We start from the raw sequence: 20756 nt of genomic DNA on the forward strand, positions 1-20756 counted from the left end.
GCTGAAGTGTTCTGAGACGTTATATTTGGTATATCCAGACCATCCGTCGGCTCTTACTTCGGAAACATGGCTTAAAAATTTCTCTTCAACGACGTAATCCGATAAAAAAAAAAAAGATCTCTTTACCCGTCGGCTTCCCGTGGCTGTCATGCGACCGGCTATTGCAGTTAATAATACAACAGCTTCTTGCCATTTTTTGGGTTTCTTTTTATCGCTGTGTAACTGAGTTCAATTGAAAGCCTGCGTGCGCTAGTACCTCTTGCCACAAGTTCCCAGAATCCTTTGCGGTTTTACCCCTGAATGACGTCACATTTATCCTGGTGGGCCGGTCTCTAGTCAAAATGCCCGGGCCGATTTTTTGTCCCAGTCCAGCCTTGTCTGCTGACTGTGACGATATTCTGATCCTCACACCTGTGTCACCTCCAAAAACATGAACAATAGTCTTAGATCTGGCCTGCTTCAGACCTTCAGCACCTGAAGGTTTTCCCTTTCAAGTCCTAATAAAGACATTATTATTTAGGGACAATAAGGTAATTTTATCACCGATGAATTAGTGATGGACAGCTAGCTTTGTTGACTGGGTAATAATTTGAAGAATGTAATATTTAGAAAACCAAATATTTGATGAAATCTGGATAATAATAAAGATTCTATGTTGTTTGGTTTTGGTCCACGTTTTGCCAAAGGGTGACTGAGAAGCATTGAAGCATAGAAACTGACCGATATGTCTGTTGGGCAGCCTCTTCAGCAGGCAGGGCTCCTCGTTTCCTGACGGAGCTCTGATCGTCGCGGTCAGGCTGCTCAGGTCCGTCTCCATAATTTTTAAGGAAACATCTGTTGCCGTGCCAACGTTAAGCTGGGATGTTCTCATAGAGTCGTCACCTGGAGATCAAATGTGAGACGACAAAGTAATAGTGAAAACCAGCTTAGTTCAATCAGCCAAACTTTACTCATACTGCAGCTTTTAATGCAGGTTACAGCACCCACAGACAAGCCAGCACCGACACAAATGAAACAACGTGCAATGACATAAACAAACTAAAACAAACTAAACTGGCATCAATTTGAAAACAGAAATTAAGCTAATGATTGGCCATGTGATGGACGTACCGTGGGTAACAGGTGCTGCTTACTGAACAACTATCATGACTAATTTTAAAAAAACTACACTGAAAGGTGGAGCATGATGAGAAGGAGCTTGGGAACTTTAAAAGGTGAGGGGGGTGTCTCGGCAGGGGAATGTGCTCTCCAAATGCAGACTAAATCAACATTCACAGCTCGATGCCAGAGTTTGGACCACCTAAGCAGAAAATCTTTTAATCTTTTGATTATGATGATGATGAGCTTTTATGTCTGACATAAAACAAAAACCATATACAAACATACACATATACACTGATACCTGCATACACACACATATGCACACAAAAAAATACAATAAATAAAGAAAATCTCAGTGACATGAAATAAACCACTTAATCATCAAGTCCAAAATGGAGCAGGAAGAAGTATGTACACGCTGATTAATCCCTACCCTATGCTCAGCACTCTACTGATTCATGATATTCATCATTACCCCCACTTTGCCTCAGCACTTGTATACACGTACCACACAAAAAAGAAGAAAGACAGGAATAATCTATGTGTAAATATAGATGTAATTCATATATAGATACTTTTTCTTTTCTTTGATGGCCAAGACTTGGAGGAACAATTAAAAACCGAGACTGTCACTGTCCTGGGTCTGTGACCCAGTGTTTTGTTTCTGTATTACTATTGAACTTTGATTTTGTCATTGTTTATCTTTTCTAGTCTTTTGGTTTCTGTGTTCCATGGTTGCTGTCTCACCTAGTTAAGTCCGTGTCTGTTATGTTTCTTGTTTTACTTTGAAAGTCTGCGTCCTATGTCAATGTATTGAGTTTTGCTTCCCCTTGGTCATGTCTGATTACTCCCAGCTGTGTTCTCCTGTGTCTCATTCCCTCGTTATCCGTCTGTCTATTTAAGCCTTGTGTTTCCCTCTGTTAGTTACTGGTTCGTCTGCGTGTCTGTATTTCTCCAGGTGTCTCTCCATGTTTTCAGGTTTGTAGTCACAGGTTTTTATTTCTTGTATTATTATTTCGTAGCTCTTCCCAGTTTAGGTTTTGTTAGCGTAGTTCCCTGCGATACCCTGCTTTGGTTTGTATTTTCCCCTTTCATTATTAATAAACTTTCTCACAGCTACGCCGTTGTCAGTGCTTGCGTTTGGGTCCACATCCTGCATCTCCTGATGATCTGCCCCCCAGATCGTGACATAGACAGGTTAACAATGAGCCAGTGAAGGTCAGGAGGTTAAATAATGTAATTAGGAAATATTATAATGACAAGGAAGGATAATTACAAGAAGTTAGACAACCAAAAGAAGAACACATGCCACGTCATGGTTTGACAAAACAAAGAAACTTTCCAGAACACTTTAAAGCTGTTAGAGTTAAAGTGAAACCTTTTACAGGACTAAATGACTGAATAACTGAAGATAAAAATGCTGGATAATTTATTTTCTGAATTTAGCTGAAAAAAAATCTGATCATTTATATCTGCTTTGATTGGAAAGGGTTTTGTATATTTGGTGTCCCACAGGAAGATAGAGCAGAGTGTTGTCTGCGTACAGAGATAGAAATCAACTAAAGGCAATCCACATGTGACCAAGTACACAGTTAATATCTATCTTTTTCTGCACGTGCTTCATAATTAATGTGTTTTGAAGGTACTGAAAGGTATTGATTGTGAAGATATTCAAGCTAAGCATGTTAGTTTTCTTAAAAGAAGATTTTCTACATTTTTGGAGGTAGTTCTGAAAAATTACACATTAAATTCAAATTACATCTTTTGTTAAAATCATAAAAATGTACAACGTCATAGGTGCTGCAGCTGCTTTTTGATGAACAATCATTTAAAAAGTGTTGCTTAAAACTGAGCTGTCTGGACAAAAGCCCGACTTTCCCGAGGAGAGAGAATTTTTTACCAGTAATCTTGGCGGTGAAGGGGCTGCCAGGGATGTGTTTGTCATCAAACTTGACGATGATGTTGTAGTCTCCAGGTGCGGTGGGCAGGTAGGACACTGTGCATGTCCCGTCCTTGTTGTCTTTACAGCTGATCTCTGCTTTGGATGGACCTTCAACTGCCAGAGACAAACCTCCTGTAGAAAGAGTGGGAACACTTACTGCCTTTCTTATCTTCAGTTTCACATGGTGTCTTCTTCTGATTAAATACACATTTCATATTTCAGATAAAAGATACAGTCATAAACACCGTCTACGTGCCCGAGAAGAACTGGGCTCAGGCTTTAAACAGCTCTTATATCTACTAGTGTACATATGAGGGATACCTTCTCCAGCATCTTCTGTAACTATAGTGAAAGTAGCTGGTCGGTTCATGGTGCCGTGGCTCAGGCCGGGACCGTATGCTGTCACATGACCACTGTTAATAGCATCAACATAGAACTGGAGTGGACTTCCTGTAACAGAGAGAGCACACAGAGAACCTGTGTGTTAATGTGATGTTTAATGATTTTCACATTAAAGGTTGAAAGTCAGTCTGTCTGCTGATAACACTGCTGAAGACGAAAGAATGTGCGCCTCAGAAACAGAACACATATTCACTGAGGAGGGATCACCTGGGATGTGGTTGCCATCGTATTTGATGTCCATCTCATGGAGGCCTCGTTCAGTTGGCGAGTACTTCACAGTAACTGTCCCGTCCTTGTTGTCGGTGATGTGAGGTCGGGCCGTTCGGCCAGAAGGCATGCGGACTTCGCCTGGAGGATAAAACACACACAAGTTCAGTTATTCTGACTAATTTCATGTTTAGACTGAAACCATTCTAATCACAATAACCAAAAGGTTAAATTTCATTAGAGTTTTTAAATTAGATTCAAATACTATGCAAGTTATCAGCCTCTAGTAATGCTTCAAGTGCATCCTTTGATGCAAAGTCACCTGGTTAGGAATGATATGTCAAAGCTAAGAAACAGCATTTACTGGGGTGCCAACTGAGCATGAGCAGGCGACCATGACCACACAGAAGAGAGCAGATTCAAGTCTGACCCGCTTTCCTGTCTGTCTACACCAGGGGTCGGCAACCTGCAGCTCTTTAGTCCTTATAGTGCGGCTCTGCGTGGTTTGGGAAAATATATATATATATTTTTTAAATATTTTGCTGAAGTGCATTTTATTTATGTTTATTTATGTTCTTTTTAACTTTTAGTCCTAAATTGGAAGAGTATTGTGATATTGAAATATAAAATTATATTATATTTTTCATGGCTGAAAATAAGCGTCACACTCACTGAAGCCGGCATACCCGCCGAAACACCTTGCATTTATCGAGACTTTCAACCCCAGGTAGGCAAATTATGGATCTTTGGATCCACATTATGTCAACAGCTATTCTCCACCGCGAACTATGCTAAAAACAAACACTGCTCACGCCTCACAGATGATAGCTTACAGTCCTGCGTAAAGATGAAAGTGACTTCTTATTAGTGATGTGCGGATCGATCCTGAAATATCGATTCCTCCGATACCAATCATTTATGTTCTAGAATCGATTCTCACATTAAAATATCGATATTTGAGTAATTTAGAGTAAATTTGTAGTTTATCATTAACAGGAACACAGTGGGAAGAAACTATAACATTCGGATTGTCTACATTCAGAAGAACTACTACCTCTTCCGCCTTTCATAGTCATGTGTGAAATACGGCTGTATAAATGTCTGGCAGCCCCTTGGCGTCCGCGCTCGCAACAATGGAGGAGGAGGAACACGTCTGAAGGTTAAAGGCATGTTCACAGCCACTCTCAGCAAGAACAACCACAAAACCAAAGAAGACATTTATGTCGTACAGGGTTTATGCACACCGCTGCTGAGCGGGCATGCTGCAGTGGCACTACAGCTGGTTGCTAGAGTGAATCATATTAGCTTAGACTCTATTGACGCTGTCAAACAAGAATTCCCCAAGCTTTTCAGCGGCTTAGGCAAAATGGAGGGGGAGTACAATATTGTTCTGAAACCAGAGGCACAGCCGTTTTCCCTCTCGACCCCTAGGCAAATCTCCCTTCCACTCTTACCAAAGGTTAAAGAAGAGCTGAACAGGATGGAGCAGCAGGGTGTCATTTCCAAGGTGGAGGAGCCCACTGATTGGTGCGCGCCTATGGTGGTGGTTCCTAAGCGCACAGGCATAGTGAGAATATGCAGCGATCTCACTGAACTAAACAAATATGTCATGAGAGAGAAGCATCCACTCCCTTCAGTAGAACACACACTAGGACAGCTTGCAGGAGCAAAAGTGTTTTCAAAGCTGGATGCCAATGCAGGATTTTGGCAGATTCCATTATCCAGGGACTCTTCTTTGCTCACGACCTTTATTACACCTTTTGGTCGGTATTGTTACAATCGTCTGTGCTTTGGAATCTCATCAGCCCCAGAACACTTCCAGAAACGGATGGCACGCATTCTTGAGGGCTTAGAAGGAGTCCTCTGCCAGATGGATGATGTGCTCATCTGGGGGACGTCACAAGCAGAGCATGATGAGAGACTTCGAAAAGCACTGGTTCGACTGCAGGAGGCTGGAGTAACATTGAACGACAAGTGTGAGTTCTCCAAGAACAGGATAAAGTTCCTGGGGCAGGTCATTGAGGCATCGGGGGTTAGCGCAGATCCTGACAAGGTGCATGCCGTGAGTTCCATGGATGAGCCCAGCAACATAAGTGAGGTGAGACGCTTCCTGGGCATGGTGAATCACCTAGGAAAGTTTCTTCCTCACCTGGCGGAAAAAACGCGCCCCCTAAGAGATCTACTGAAGAAGTCCAACCTGTGGTCATGGGGGCCACAGCAGCAGCAGGCTTTCGACGGCATCAAAAAAGAACTGACAACACCCCCAGGGCTCGCTCTGTATGATCCAAATGCTGAAACGTGCGTATCAGCTGATTCATCTTCGTATGGCTTGGGAGCAGTGCTTCTCCAGCGGCACGCCGATCTAGGGTGGAAACCAGTAGCATACACTTCAAAAGCTCTCAGCGCAATATGCTCAAATTGAGAAGGAGGCCCTCGCTTCAACATGGGCCTGTGAGAGGTTTGCAGAGTTCCTAATTGGGAAAACATTCCACATTGAAACAGACCACAAACCTCTGGTCTCGTTGCTTGGCTCCAAGGGCCTGGACGAGCTTCCACCTCGTATACAACGTCTACGCATGCGATTGATGAGGTTCTCTTATACCATATCTCATGTTCCTGGTAAATGGTAAATGGCCTGTATTTATATAGCGCTTTACTCGTCCCTAAGGACCCCAAAGCACTTTACACATCCAGTCATCCACCCACTCACACACACACTGGTGATGGCAGCTACATTGCAACAGCAGATGTACTGTCCAGAGCTCCTGTATGTGACACAACTGAAGGTTTGCCGGAGGAAGAAATCAACTTGTATGTGGAGTCCGTCATAGCAAGCCTGCCAGCCACAGAGCCACGACTCAGAGAAATCCAGACACATCAGGACAATGACAGCATTCTAAGCCAGCTGAAGAAGTTCTGTGTGGAAGGATGGCCAGATAAGTACTGCATCGAAAGGGTTTTCCAGCCTTATCTGCCATTTTCAGGTGACCTCACAGTCCACAATGGTTTGCTTCTTTATGGGAGCAGAATAGTGATTCCCACATCACTCAGAGCAGACATTCTGTCTAAACTACATGAGAGACACCTGGGAATAACGAAATGCAGAGAGAGAGCTAAACAATCTGTTTGGTGGCCAGGCCTGAGCAGTGAGCTGATAAAAGTGATTGGGACCTGTGACACTTGCTGCCGTGAGCGGACTAACCACAAAGAAATCATGCTACCTACCGAGTTCCCACAAAGACCGTGGGCCATGGTTGGAACTGATCTGTTCCAGATAGAGAATAAACAGTACCTGGTCATTGTGGATTACTTTTCCAGATTCTTCGAAGTTGCCAAACTGACATCTACAACATCAGAGGCAGTGATCGAGCACTGTAAATCAATCTTTGCACGTCATGGCATACCAGAGCGGGTTCGCTCTGATAATGGACCTCAGTTCTCGTCTGATTCCTTCAAAAGATTTGCACAAGAATGGGGTTTTAGCCATGAGACATCCAGTCCCCACTTCCCTCAGAGCAATGGGGAGGCCGAGAGGGCAGTCAGGACCATCAAAAGTCTTCTTAAAAAGTCTGGCGATCCCTATCTCGCCCTTATGGCATACCGGGCCACTCCATTGGCAAATGGCTACAGCCCAACAGAGCTTCTCATGGGTAGAAGGATAAGGACAACTATTCCTGTCATCCCATCACAGCTAAATCCAAGAGGTACGGACACAGACAAGCTCAAAGCTATAGAACAATCGTACAGACAAAAACAAAGACAAAACTACAACCGCAGACACAGAGCACATGATATGCTACAGCTCAATCCTGGAGACAAAGTGTGGGTCTCAGACATGGATACTAGAGGGACAGTCGTGTCCATGGCAGGCTCACTGAGGTCCTACATCATCGAGACAGCAAAGGGCACGCTGAGAAGAAACCGTTACCATCTTACATGGACACCTGGGGCACCGGAGATTTCTGGCGATCCACCAGAGGCTTCACCTGAGAACTCTGTTCCAGCTGCACAGATTGTGTCGGTTCCAGACACTATCTCACAGGGGGCCAGCCAGCAGACTCCTGAAGCTGGGAGCCAAATCCAACCCAGGTCTAGGAGGCCTCCAGCATACCTAAAAGACTATGTTTGCTCATAGGGCTTGGAACTGAGTGAGCAATGGGGCAGAATAATCCCCACACTCAGGCTGAGGGCTGGGTAGTCTACCCCATCCCTCATAGAGACAATGAGAAATAAAGCAAATGGTTGCACTGTTTAAACATGTTGTTTGTAGCTGCACTGAATAGTTCAGAAATGTGCACTTATGCTTAGTGTTCAGAGTTGTATACTTTGAGAGTTTATTTTTGGACATTCTGAGTAGTCTGGTTTGAAACCAAGCGAGTTCAGTAAACAAGCTGTTACCAGATAAAGCACAAGGACATAGTAATAGTATACTTTAAAGCGTGCAGGTCTAATCTGTTTTCTTGGTTGTATTCCAGCATCACATCCTATTTAGTAGGGGGGATGTAGTATCAGGTAAATGTTAAGTGGTAGGAACGTTTCTGCTGGGTTGTTGTTGTAGGGGGGGATGAAAAATAATAAAGGACACTCATTGGAGTAATGGCGCGTCTCTTGTGTCTGTGAGTTATGCCTCCAGTCAAATAACATCCATAACCTCAAATAACGTAACAGTGCGCAGAGGTTCAGGAGCAGAAGTTCCATTGTAAACATACCACGGCAGACCAACGATGTTTCCATGAACATGCTTTTCAGCATCTACCACTTTTCACACACGGTTGCTGTACGCATACAGCCGGCTGTAGCTTTTCAGTTCACAGCCCGACACACACCAACACAACAGCATAGATAGCACAGACGTTAAGGCGGCGAGGCGTGATTGCGGGTGCCGCTCAGGTGCGTCCGCCTCCCCTGCAGCGGCGCTGCAGACCACGCCCCGCCACACACATTAACCAGGTAAAATACATATTTAGGCAGAATTTTGCAAATATCTAGTTTTCATTTTTTTTTAGCAGCATAGTGCTTTTTTTCCAATTACTTTTTAAAAGTCAGGTCAAGGCTCCAAAAGCCCAAAGGCGATATAAGGGTGGCGGCTCACAACAGTTTTTGTTTGCTAAATGTAATTGTAATTTTGAAATTGAAATGTAATTTTCTCTGTAGCACTTCATGGATTTCACAAGCAATAGACCTTAGTTGTTCACACAAAGCATAAAGGTAAAAAACAATATATACAGTGTAATCTTCATTTTAGATGTCAAAAAGTATTTGCGGCTCCCAGTGTTTTCTTTTGCGTGGAAATCGCGTCCTAATGGCTCTTTGGGTGTTTAAGGTTGCTGACCCCTGGTCTACACCGCCTCTGTCCAATAATGGCTAAAATGCCCACAAAACAAAACAAAATTAACACAAACTGCATAAACACTACCATTAGAAATAAAGATGCCCTACCTGTGATCTCTCCTTTCTGCACCGTAAAGGGAATGACCAGACTGAAGGGACGCAGCATCGGCTCCAGCCCATCCACAGGGCTGACGGGATCATCGGTAGCCTGAACCAGAGCAAGAGGGGAGGGGCGTTAGTGGCATCATACTAGGAACTCTGGGATTTCATCCAGAGAGAGGAGAGAGGCAGAGGAAGCACAGCAGGGCTGCAGAGAGGCTGACAGAGACATCTGACTGGTCCAGTTTAGGTAACACTGGTTTAAGAGCGGGGAAAGGAAGGGAGCTTCTAACGATCAGAACTGAACTGGAACAAATGACTGCTGCACAGTCTCTGAGATAATAAGAAAATAATATTATATAGGTTAATATAAGAAATATTAACCTATCTAAGCATTTTGATATAAAGAAGCAAAATGAAATAGAGACAACAGCTCTGAAAACTATAACGAAACCATAAAATTACCAAAAAATTATAATTAAATACATTTAATGAAAAATAGAGTAAAGCAATAAAACAAAATTTAAAATTTAAAATAATGTCATACTAAAAATAATATGAAAAAATTATAAAAGTATAAAAATAAAATAAATTATAATTTTAAGAAAATACACAATTCTCTGAAATAATACAAAACAAATCAAATCTGTCTTGAAACTATTTCTCTAAAATCATCACATTGTCAGAACATCTGGATCAGCTGCTCTCCAGATGTTGAAGAAAAGTTGACATGCTGAATTGTCTCTGATATCAGCCAGTCAGAGGGTAAAAATCAGAGGGTAGTGTTAATAAGAGTAGCCCCCAGCTGCCCTCCCAGCAGGAGATGATGATCATGCAGATTAAACATGCAGCCTCATGCTGAGCCAGAGATCAATCAATAAGTGAATGTGGGTCGGTATCGACTGTGGGACAGGAAACGCTGCAGTGATGGAGGGCAAAGCGAGGAACAGATGACAGTTTTTATGAAGAGGAGACGCAGCGGCAGATAAACAGCAGGTGTGGAGGTAATGATGATACCCATTGAGGGGAGAAGGCCGCATAGGGAGAGTAGGGCTGCTGTAACTGAAGCTTGTCACATGGTTCCTCTATTATTGGGATGGTATCACTTGCCTGACGAGGAACAAGGTGCAGCCATTACAAACACAAGCAAACCAGAAACAAACACACCGAAAAGCGCAGCAATTTTCCACAGTTTCAGGAAATAAATCTGAAACATAATTAAAATATGGAACAATACAATAAATAAACAAAAATAAAACAAATAGTCAAAGAAAAATTAAGGATAAAATAGACTGCAACTTAAAATCAAATCAAAAATGAGACATAAAACAAATACATACATAAGATACAAAAAAATACAAAAACAGCCACAAAAATAAAAGAAAACAAAAAGATGAACAAAATAATAAATAATAATACATTTATTTTCCTTAAACTGGAGATTTCTCCATCGTGTCAATGCTGTGAAGAATTCACAGTTTCACAGTTTTATTCAAAGAGTTTGTTTTGTTTGGGGGTCAACTAAATAATTTAAATATTTGTTTTTTCATAGTGACAACTAATATTCATGAAAAAAAAAATCCCAAGATCAGTTGTGAAAGACATGCAGTTATACAGAGTGTTAAATAAATGAGCCATTAGCTAATCGATCTCCAGTGGCTCCAAATCTGATAGATTCAGATGGGTTGAGATAGTTGGAGGCGTAAAACTACTTTGGTATTTACATGAAGAAGCCTTGGAAGGACTGACCTTCAAACCAAACAAAACCCAATCCAAAAACCCCAACTTAAACTATCCCAAAACCAACCCCAACAAACACCAAACTGCCCCAAACCAGTTCAAACCATCCCAAATCAAACCTAACTATGTAACCCTAAACAAAAACCAGACCAAAGCCAAACCAAACTCATGCCAACAAATCCCAAACAAAACCACTCTGAACCAAGAAAAAAAAAAATCCTAACCCAACCTAAACTAACCTCAACCTAAACTATCCCAAATCCATCCCCATAAAACCAACAATAACAGGCCAGAAAGTCAAAGCAAAACAAAGCTAACCTGACCACTTGACTCCAACTCAGTCCCAAACTGAAATCAGCTAAGCCCAAATCATGGTGTTTTCAGGGTGGTGACTCACCACGACATGGAAGGGGCTGTTAGGAATGTGTTCCCCTCCGAAGCGGATGGTGATGACGTACTTCCCTGGCTCTGGAGCCGTGTAATAAATATCAAACGTCCCATCTGCGTTCTCCACTACATCCACATCCAACTCCGCTCCGTCCGGCGTTGACACCTTACAGGTGACTTTACCTTTCCCTGCAGCCTTTGCATCCACGGTGATGACTGTTTCCTCTCCGATCTGGATGGTTGGTCCAATTCCTGAACCTGACAAGACATTTGTGGAACCAACAGAGTCAAAGCAGTGATTTCTGAAGTGATTAATGTTAATGAAAGAAAGCACACACTAATACCAGGGAGGTTAAATGTTTAGATTGATGCTGAGTTGATTAGGGGAAGCTTTAAGAGTGATCGTGAGCAGTGATTATAAGAAAAAGGTTCTGATAACGGTGGTGTACCCAGCCTCAGAGTGAGTGCTGCTCAATGAGCTGTTAGAGTGGGTTGTTAATCTCTATTGTGTTTATTATCAATATGTTTATTGCACAATAGAAACCCTTAAATAAAACAATAAATTAAAGTCTTTGTCATTTATTTCAGTTTGCACTGAGTGTGTTTGAATTTGTTTGGGTGGGTTTAAAGTGCAAAACATACTTATAATAAATCTTGGATTTCCTTCTGTTTTCCAGACAGACTGACTGGACAAATACAGTGACAGTAATTGTGGGTAGTTACACATATGTCAAATATAGATGACAGGAAATGAGTGCAGAAATGCCACAGATAGTTTCGGTCTCATCTGGAGTCCACTGGAGTTTATCCAGTGACCTCCAAGCATTTTTAATTCTCCACCCTACACACCAAAACATCTTTAAGTAGCTTCAAGCTGCACTGACAGATGTCCAGTTCCCAGCGCGTACTGGGATTTAGTTTAGCCATTGCTTAGCGAATGACATTTCCCATCACTCATTCTGAAAGCTCAGAGAAACTCCCAGCCCATCTTCTGGCCTCTGAGAACAGAAATCACTGCATATTTAGCATCTTATTTTATTCAGTTCCTTCCATATATAACAGCTTCCAGCTAATTTTATATTCTTATTATTAATAATAATAATAATAACTTCTGAGGTGACCTTTACTACTAGGAATGGTATCCTACCTTTTAAAGCAAACTACCCCCCCCCCCCCCCCCCCCCCACACACACACAGAGCTGGATTCCAGTCACAATGCAGAACCAAAATTTGAGAAAACATTAAACTCAATGAATCAGTGTCCATTTTAAATATCCACCGTTCAGTATATATGTGTAGTTGCTGGTTGGTTAGTTAAGCAGCTGCTTTTTTATGCAAAACTGTAATGCTGTTTATCTGTTGGCGTTCAGTGAGTCTAAGAAAGTTGAGGCCACTCACCGAGTCCGTGTCCTCCAATCGACACTGTAGGAAAACAACTACAATCAGTGATGCTGCTAAGCTTCCAATGATAAAGTTTAAGTTTCAGTGCTGATGGGTGGAGCCTAACCTGTGACCAGACACTTGCTGGCGTCTCCGGTGGGCAGGGCGTGGATCCGGTAAGGTGAGTACGGGATCTCATCTCCTCCGTATTTGATGGTGATGGTGTAGCGGCCCGCCATGTCCGGCACGTAGGACACTGTGTAAGTCCCATCTCTGTTGTCTCGAATGGTTGCCTTCTTGGGTTTTCCCTCTGGATCCTGGAAGCGTACAGACAAGAAGTTAGTCATGTTTGGGGTACAGAAAACATAAATAGGTCCCATTGCCCATCACTGGTCTCCTACCATCTGCCATCGATAGTAAGAAAAGGGAAAAGTAATATGAAGTCAAATTAATTTTATTTTACGGAGATCAGAGATCTTCTTGGTCACCAGACTGAGGCTCATTTCTTCATGTGTGGACACAAACAAACTGAACTGCTGGGTGGAAGCTACAAACCTGCAGTTCCTCTGATGTCCAGCAGAGGCTTCAGCAGTGCATCAGTTAAAACCTTACATTAGAAATAAACATCTTTACAACCTGATACAGAAACTGTTTTGGTCTCTAATGATAATTTCCAACTTCTTTTGATGATTTTTAGGAATCTTTGTGATACATAAATGCAATCAATGGATTGTTTGGTCGGAGACATTCACACCAGTAGCCTGCTGCAGGTCATTCTGTAGGGCTCTGGCACTGCTCATCCTGCCCCTGCTTTTGTACAAAGTAGAATATACTTCTCATTGCAGTATTGGTAATACCCGGTTTCTGTATCTTGCACAGAAGAAGAGGACAAAACAGATTTTCTGGATAAACAAATATGTTAGAGATCAAACAACCAACATGAAATTCAGACTTCTGGATCTAAAACTTTTCACTGTGTCAGTGATGAGCAGTTGAATGTAAAAACAGGCGTAAAAAAAATAAAAAAAAATAAAAAAATCTGATTTAACCTCCCTGTGCAGCAGCGCCCCCTGGTGTGTGGAAGCAGGCATCTACAGCTTATATCCATGTGAAAAACTAAAGTGTGTATCAGAAAGATTAACAGCTACCGCATTATGAACACTATCGTAGACCTGATGGCCGCTGATGGTTTGAGAGCAGTGGGCTTGTCACGTCCACAAGTGTTCTCACAGGATCTAACTATTCACTGCAGCAATGACAGGTCAGACAAGTGGATGGATGGATCATTGAATGGAAGCAGGTTTACCAAAAACTCTGGTTAGTTAACAACTCAAAATCAAATATGTCTGTTAACTCGTTACACAAACTGAATGGAGTCAGTGCACGTGCAGACCACAGAGGGGTGGAAGCCAAGCAAAGTGCTGCCAATGAAAATTTGCTTCTAACGTTCCAGCAGATAATCTTTTTGAATCTGTTGTTGATTTGATGAACATTGAAAGTGATATTTCAAGTACTTGGACTCTAACACAGGAAACTATGAGCTTCATTTAAAAGGCTTTAACTAAGAGCATTTACCTAACATCCTACCATCTGCCAGGTCAGATGTGAACTGCTAAGGGAAAGGGCTGAAATTTGTTCTCTCACTCTTATTTTATCCTTACAGTTCTTCCATTATAAGATTTCCATTTAAGTGTAACTAACAGATAAGATTCCATATTAAGGAGTTGATTATAAGAGCTTAACCACGTGCAGCTATTCTTTCTTTGAGTCTCCGTTTTTAATAACATCCATGAAACTAATAATGAGTTTCATGGATGTTATTAGCGTCACAGGAATATTCACACTTTAGATCTTATGCAGAATATAAGAGCGGTGAAAACAGCCAAAGGCTACACAATGAGGAGGCAGTCAGCGGGGGAGAACAGGTGGGTTGGGCGGGGGGACAAGAGACAGGTAAAGGGGGAAGGAGGTGAAGGGAGAGAGTGCAGGGCTTACAGAGCCTCTCCTAAGAATACTGAAGGGGATGGTTTTCTTTACTATGTGAGTCTCCCACACCCTCCTGCCCCAGTCTTCCACAAACAATGAAGCCTCGCGACTGCAGCCGTCTGGACCCTGCAGTGACAGCAACAAGCCCGCCGGTCTGCGTTTGAATCGGGGTGAGTCAGAAACAGGTCACAGAAGAGCAACAAGACACGACAGACACCTCCCTGCCAAACACTGACTGGGCAGCACAATGATGATTTCAGGACAGGAGACTCACCAGAATCTGGACGGTGAGCAGTCCTTCTCCAGCATCTCTGGCATCAATGGTGAACTCCACTGGCAAGCTGGCTGGAACCCCAGATGCATTCAGACCGGGACCACTGGCTCGAACTTTGCTAGCATCATGAGCCGGTAACGTCTTGATTTTAAAAGGACTGAAGAGACAGTTAGAAAGGTTAAATCTGAACCTGAAGGACCAGAACTGTCTTGTACACACTTCTCTTCAATACCAACCTCCGGGGCACTTCCTGGTCGGCATACTTTACGCACACCGTATATGGGCCATCGTTGGCAGGAGTATAGTTGACCGTGTGAGTGCCATCACCATTATCTGTGATGTTGAGTGGCTCAGCTACACCTGAAGACAAACCAGAGCACAGGGCAAGGCCACAATGAGGTGATATCAGGTGATTAAAGCTAATGGGAGAGTTTCATGACAATACTACTAAAGAAAGATTTAACTCCAGCTTGATAATGAGTTGGTCTGACTGGAAGTCCCACGGGTATAAGGTAAGGCAGGTGCAGCTTTTTTGGAACAGCTTTCCTGGTTAACAATGGCCTGGGCAATGTTATGAGGTTAATAAGTCTTTGTAATCTTACCTGTTGGTCCATATAGCTGAACTGACAGGGGAGCCACCCCTGCCTTGCTGCTGTCTACAGTAAAAGTCTGAGGAACATGAGCCCGGACTCCACTTCCAAGGCCAGGACCTGAACACCTCACCATACTGGGATCAACCAGCTCTCGCACTGGGACCCGGAATGGACTCCCTGAAAGACAAGTGACGTAATAGACGCTCTTGATTGCAGATATCTTTACCTTAGAAAAGCGCAGAGTCAGTTATATCCAAACCACACCCTACAGGGTTAAGTGACCTTCACCTGGGATCGGTAAGCCTCCAAAGGTGATATTGACGTCATATTCTCCAGGTGTGAAGGGGATATACTCCACACTGCAGCTGCCATCTTTGTTGTCCTTACATGACATTTTTGCCTCTGATGGACCCTCAATGGCCAGGCCAAGTCCCCCAGTGCCAGCACCTCTGAGGCACGCATGAAACAAAAAGGAAGTTTAGGATGTTTAAACAGAGATCTATGGATGCTACAAAATCTATTCTGGATTTAAAAACAGAGTGACGATACCTGGTCTCAACAGTGAATCGGTTTGGTTTGTTCACCAGTCCTTCCTCCAAACCTGGACCGTAGGCTCGGACTCGACTGGGATCACAACCCTCGCTCACGGACACCCTGAACGGACTCTTTGGCACCGAGATGTCATCCAAAAGAACTTCAATCAGATGTAAACCTTCAGCAAACAAGAGTCCAGTAAAAGTGAGTATTTTAATGGATAGAGTCAAGATAATGTGGGTGAAACCATTCTGCAGTGATCCGGTGTGTAGATGTCACTGAGTAACCTCCTCATTGCTCTGTAATTTGTTTGTTCTCTTAAACTTGTATACGAAGAAATACAAATTAAATGCTTTACACATTTATTTATTTATCCGTCTTCAGCTGTTGAGTGTGTTGTTTCAAAGTAACCCAAACATTTAATGGTCACTCATTTTTTTACCCCACGGTTCAGTTTTTAACCAGCAACCTCTCAGGCAGAGTGGGAGTAAACCAGACAAAGAATCACCTTCCATTAAAATTCCAGTCTGACTGAGTATTTCTTTCCCACAATGCAATGGACTCTAACACGTCACACTTCACTATCAGTGGAAAACCATCTGCTGAGCGCCGACAGACTGCAGCTATAAATACCCTTGGTCCAAACCCGCTCCTCACTGAGAGGTTAAAGGACCAGAATCCAATCATTGTAACTGATGTTCAGTACATTACTATAACTGACTATAACAGTAGCACATGCAGGGTTAAGCTTTGAGCAGCAGATATTTGTCTGAGCTTCAGGCACTTAAATATTAAATCAGATATATTTGCTCTGGAATGGTAATTATGCCCTGGATGTTGATTGCTGCTAACCCCTCTGTACACAGACTGACCGCAGTTCAGCCAACAGTCCTTCATGGCTGGCGAGGGAAAACAAGCCTTATGAAAGCCAAATGGAATTTTATTTCACAATTAGGAGGTGTTGCAGTGGAAAAACACCCACAAACCAGCAGCAAACCGTCGTCTTGCCCGTCCTCTGTCTTTGCTGACGATCTGCAGCCAGGCTCACAAACAACACACAGGTCTCAGGCTTACCGTCCTCATACGGTGTGTACTCGACTTTGTATGTCCCATCTCCCTTGTCGGTGACGTAGGCGTCTGTGTTGGCGCCTGACGGATTTGAGATCGAGGTTTTGATATGGCTGCCACCGCTCTTGTAGTGAGCTCGAGCGTCCACGATGAAATGAGTGGTTACTTCCCTCAGGATGCCTGCGGAGAGGAAAGCAGCACGAAGGCAAAAAAGTAGAGAAGAAAGTTAGTCAATGTCTCCATGAAATATAACATCCCATTTTTTACCAAGATGCAGAGAAGGACTCATCACTTTTAATCATATCCAAAGACAGTAAAATATTTGAAATATTTCACGGAATACAGTCATACTGAACAGATTATTTAAAGTGCTACAGAATTCATGTTCAGTTTACAAACAATCAGCCATATTAATCACTTAATTTATGTTTTTGGTTCCAGTCACATAAATGAAAAAAACCCCCAAACATGATAGAAAACGTGTATCATTAACACAGATCATAGTTATTACAAAAGATGGACTTTAGCTTCTAGTGCTGCATTTTCTGTCATTTCCAGCAGGGGGCGACTCCAGTGAAGTCTGATTGGATAAAAGTCTCTGAGCTCAGCAAACTCTTTCTCAGTCGCTGCTTTCAGGTCTGATTGAATAGAACAACAAGTTCATTTTGGATGCCGTGGCTCTGTTAGAGGTATGACGTTCTATCACTTTCCAGCCTCATATTTTAACTTTCACAGCATGACTTAGATCAGGACCAAAGGTTGTTTCAGGATAAATCCATCAGAGTAATGCAACAAGCACTCATTTCTTCTTTGCTCTTTGTTTATTGATTAAATTAGTAACGTGAGCATTCAGCAACTTCTCCCATTTGTTCTCATTATAAGACTTTATGACTTCAGTGCTCTTTTATTGGTTTTACTTTAATCTCAATTTAATAAAGACTGCAATCGAAATACGGAAAGAAAAACGTAATAATTAAAAAAAGAACATACAAACTAAATGTGCTGTTGGGAGTTTATTAACTGTGATAATGGAGTCTGGTGGCGTCCAGGAGGCCAATGAACCAACCACAGAGAGCTGAGCCTAAACCAGATCACACTGGAAATAGTCCTGTCGTCGTAAAAACAGACCTCAGAACAGCAGAGAGTTTGGAAACTCTAATCACTGAGACGGATAGGCTAATTAGGGCTGAAAACAAGTTAAAGGCTCCCCTATGGTTTATTAAGGAAAATAGAAGGTAATGTGTACCCCATAACATAGAGGAGCCAAAACCCCTGCATCTTTAGTGGCAGACGTCCTGTTAGGGTCAGGGGCGTTTCTGGACATGTTTTTATATCAGGTGCATGTATCATATTTTATACACATACATGGCAGTGGCATTACGTCACTAAAATTTTGCAGGGGGTTTTGTGGAAGCATTTTGCACCCCTGCATGTTTACAGCTAATAAAAATCAGTACATTTTCACAGCTTCTCACATGTGTGCAAAATCTACTGAGTTTTCTGTCGTGTTTAGAGCACAAAATCGATGAGCAAATTTGATGACCAGATATTGTTTTACATTTGTGTTTGATTAAAGTATACAAACCTCAGACATCCTTCTTTTAACTGGGCATTAAAACATCTTTAAGTGCTCACCTCTGGGTTCCACTCCTGGTCCATAGACCTTCACTCCGCTGGTGTCAACAGCTGGGTCCACCTGCAAGCGAATGGGGAACTTTGGCACCATGTGTCCTCCATATTTAATGGTGATGGTGTACATGCCGTGGCACTGGGGTATATATGTGATGGAGTAGGTCCCATCACTGTTGTTCTGAATGTGAACTTCAGCTTTGGCCCCAGAGTCAGAGATGATCTCGATGGTGAGCTCATCCTCTCCGGCTTTGGAGCAGTCCACCGTGAAGGTTCCAGCCTCGTTGACCTTGCCTTGCTCCAGCCCGGGGCCGCTGGCTGTCACCTTGCTGGGGTCAAACACTGACTGGACCACAGCCTTGAAGGGGGAACCGGGGATGTGCTGGTCTGCAAACAGGATGTTGATGGCGTATTCACCAGGCTCAGTCGGCAGGTAGGACACAGAGCAGGATCCATCACCATTGTCCTGGCATTCAATCTTGGCCTCACACGGCCCCTCCACTGTCAGACCCAGACCACCAGTACCAGCACCCTTTGTGTCAATGGCAAAGGGGGCTGGTTTGCCTACCACACCACCCTGAAGGCCTGGACCGTAGGCTCGCACCTGGAAAGTAAATGAAAAAAACCAGAAGAGACACAAGGAATACTTATTAATGCTGGTTAGCAGAAGACATTAGCTTTAAGTCTGAGGTTTGCACCAGAATCAGCACAGATGATTGACTGAACATCCATGGATTACTAAACTGGTAGGCCTGAAAAACATTCACACAAGTAAAGATTTACACAAGGATTTCTCAACTAAGTACTAAGTACCTTTCTGATCCTTCCTAGTTGGTGTCTGATACTTTTTTCTGTGCATCTTTGCTGACTCGATGAAAGCCCAATTAGGATAACCACATGTCTTTACTTATTCTGACAAATATTAAAATTCTATCAGTGTGGGTTGTTGTGATCTTAACTCACCTTTGAAGGATCAGGGGGCATGATGCCCTCCACAGTGAATGGACTTCCTGGGACAGGGTTCCCATCGTAGCTGATGTCCACTCTGTATGGTCCTTCCTCAGGAGGAATGTACTTCACTGTATGAACCTCATTGGCTGTGCCCGACTCTACCTTGCAGGGGATTGGTCGACGAGAAGGGGAGGTGATCTTCACGTCTAGTTTGCCCTGACCTCCAGCACCTTGAGTACAGATGGAGAACTCCTGATCCTTCCCAACGTCTACTTCTGATTAGTGCACAGAAACAGCAGGATGGTCAGCAGGAACAGGGGTTTGGGGTTTAGGATGTTGATAACAGTGAAGTCTGAACATCTTTTTAAGCTGTACCCACACAGAGGACAATTCACTCACCGTGCATCGCTTTCAACCTGATGGTTGGTCGCTACCAGGCTCCAGTTACCTAGGTAACATTCTAATGTATTTACTAGCCAGTCATATGTCATTCACCAGTATCCTGAGCTAAGTAGCAATCACTTTAATTGCTCTCCTTAAAGTTGAGAAACGTTTATGTCACGCGTGACATCATTGAATGTCATTGATTTTCCTGTCACCATGTGAATTTTTTCCTGTGTGGACGCAGCTTTAGACATAAAGATGAAAAGCTATTATTTTTGGAAATGCTGGCGTGTGTTCGGCTGCACATTAAGGGATATTTCTGTTGGAATCCTTTGATACCGATTATAAATGAAATGGAAAAGTGGTCTAAGCAGTTCAAGCTTGTTTTATGTTAAATGATTCAGAAAGAAGAGAAATTTCCACTGCAGATCAGAATTACACATCAGTTAGATTAAATTTAATGAAACAGAGCTTGAATGAACAGCAGCTCAGAGTCATTAAGGATCCCCATGAAGGGGTTGTGATTGTCTTTCAGAGGAACTCCTGGATTCTTTTGTTTACTCATCTAATCCATCATTTACTCTCCACCTCACTTATTATAATTAGTACCAAACTGTGCAGGACTCTCTATGGAAACATCCTGTAATCTAAAGCTAAACAGCAGCTTGTATTTAGGAATTTGTGATGAATAATTCCAGGAATTTAGCTGGAAACACGCATTCTCTGCTTCATCTGCTGCGTCATGAAA

At 42.8% G+C, this 20756-nt stretch overlaps 1 protein-coding gene across 4 annotated transcripts in view; it reads right to left on the bottom strand.

Annotated features, from left to right (window-relative positions):
- The window catches only part of LOC146689240 (filamin-C-like), a 61461-nt gene that overhangs the window by 9795 nt on the left and 30910 nt on the right, over positions 1-20756 (bottom strand). For 2 of the 4 annotated variants that reach the window (XM_085437410.1, XM_085437408.1), the window contains exons 21-37: positions 19637-19899; positions 18680-19277; positions 17051-17224; positions 15992-16154; positions 15731-15891; positions 15452-15619; positions 15086-15209; positions 14850-15006; positions 12717-12906; positions 12608-12631; positions 11220-11467; positions 10100-10192; positions 9092-9191; positions 3653-3793; positions 3365-3493; positions 3002-3175; positions 721-882 (exon numbers count right to left, since the gene is read on the bottom strand). In XM_085437410.1, the coding sequence (XP_085293536.1) occupies positions 721-882; positions 3002-3175; positions 3365-3493; positions 3653-3793; positions 9092-9191; positions 10100-10192; positions 11220-11467; positions 12608-12631; positions 12717-12906; positions 14850-15006; positions 15086-15209; positions 15452-15619; positions 15731-15891; positions 15992-16154; positions 17051-17224; positions 18680-19277; positions 19637-19899 (3069 nt within the window). Of the gene's footprint in view, positions 1-720; positions 883-3001; positions 3176-3364; positions 3494-3652; positions 3794-9091; positions 9192-10099; positions 10193-11219; positions 11468-12607; positions 12632-12716; positions 12907-14584; positions 14702-14849; positions 15007-15085; positions 15210-15451; positions 15620-15730; positions 15892-15991; positions 16155-17050; positions 17225-18679; positions 19278-19636; positions 19900-20756 lie in introns of all 4 variants that reach the window. The other 2 variants (XM_085437411.1, XM_085437409.1) reach the window with 2 other exon arrangements.

Source organism: Copadichromis virginalis, linkage group LG17 (genome assembly GCF_057382275.1).
Source record: "Copadichromis virginalis isolate Kocher_CV1m ecotype Utaka linkage group LG17, C_Virginalis_male_GT1.1, whole genome shotgun sequence".
NCBI lineage: Eukaryota > Metazoa > Chordata > Actinopteri > Cichliformes > Cichlidae > Copadichromis > Copadichromis virginalis.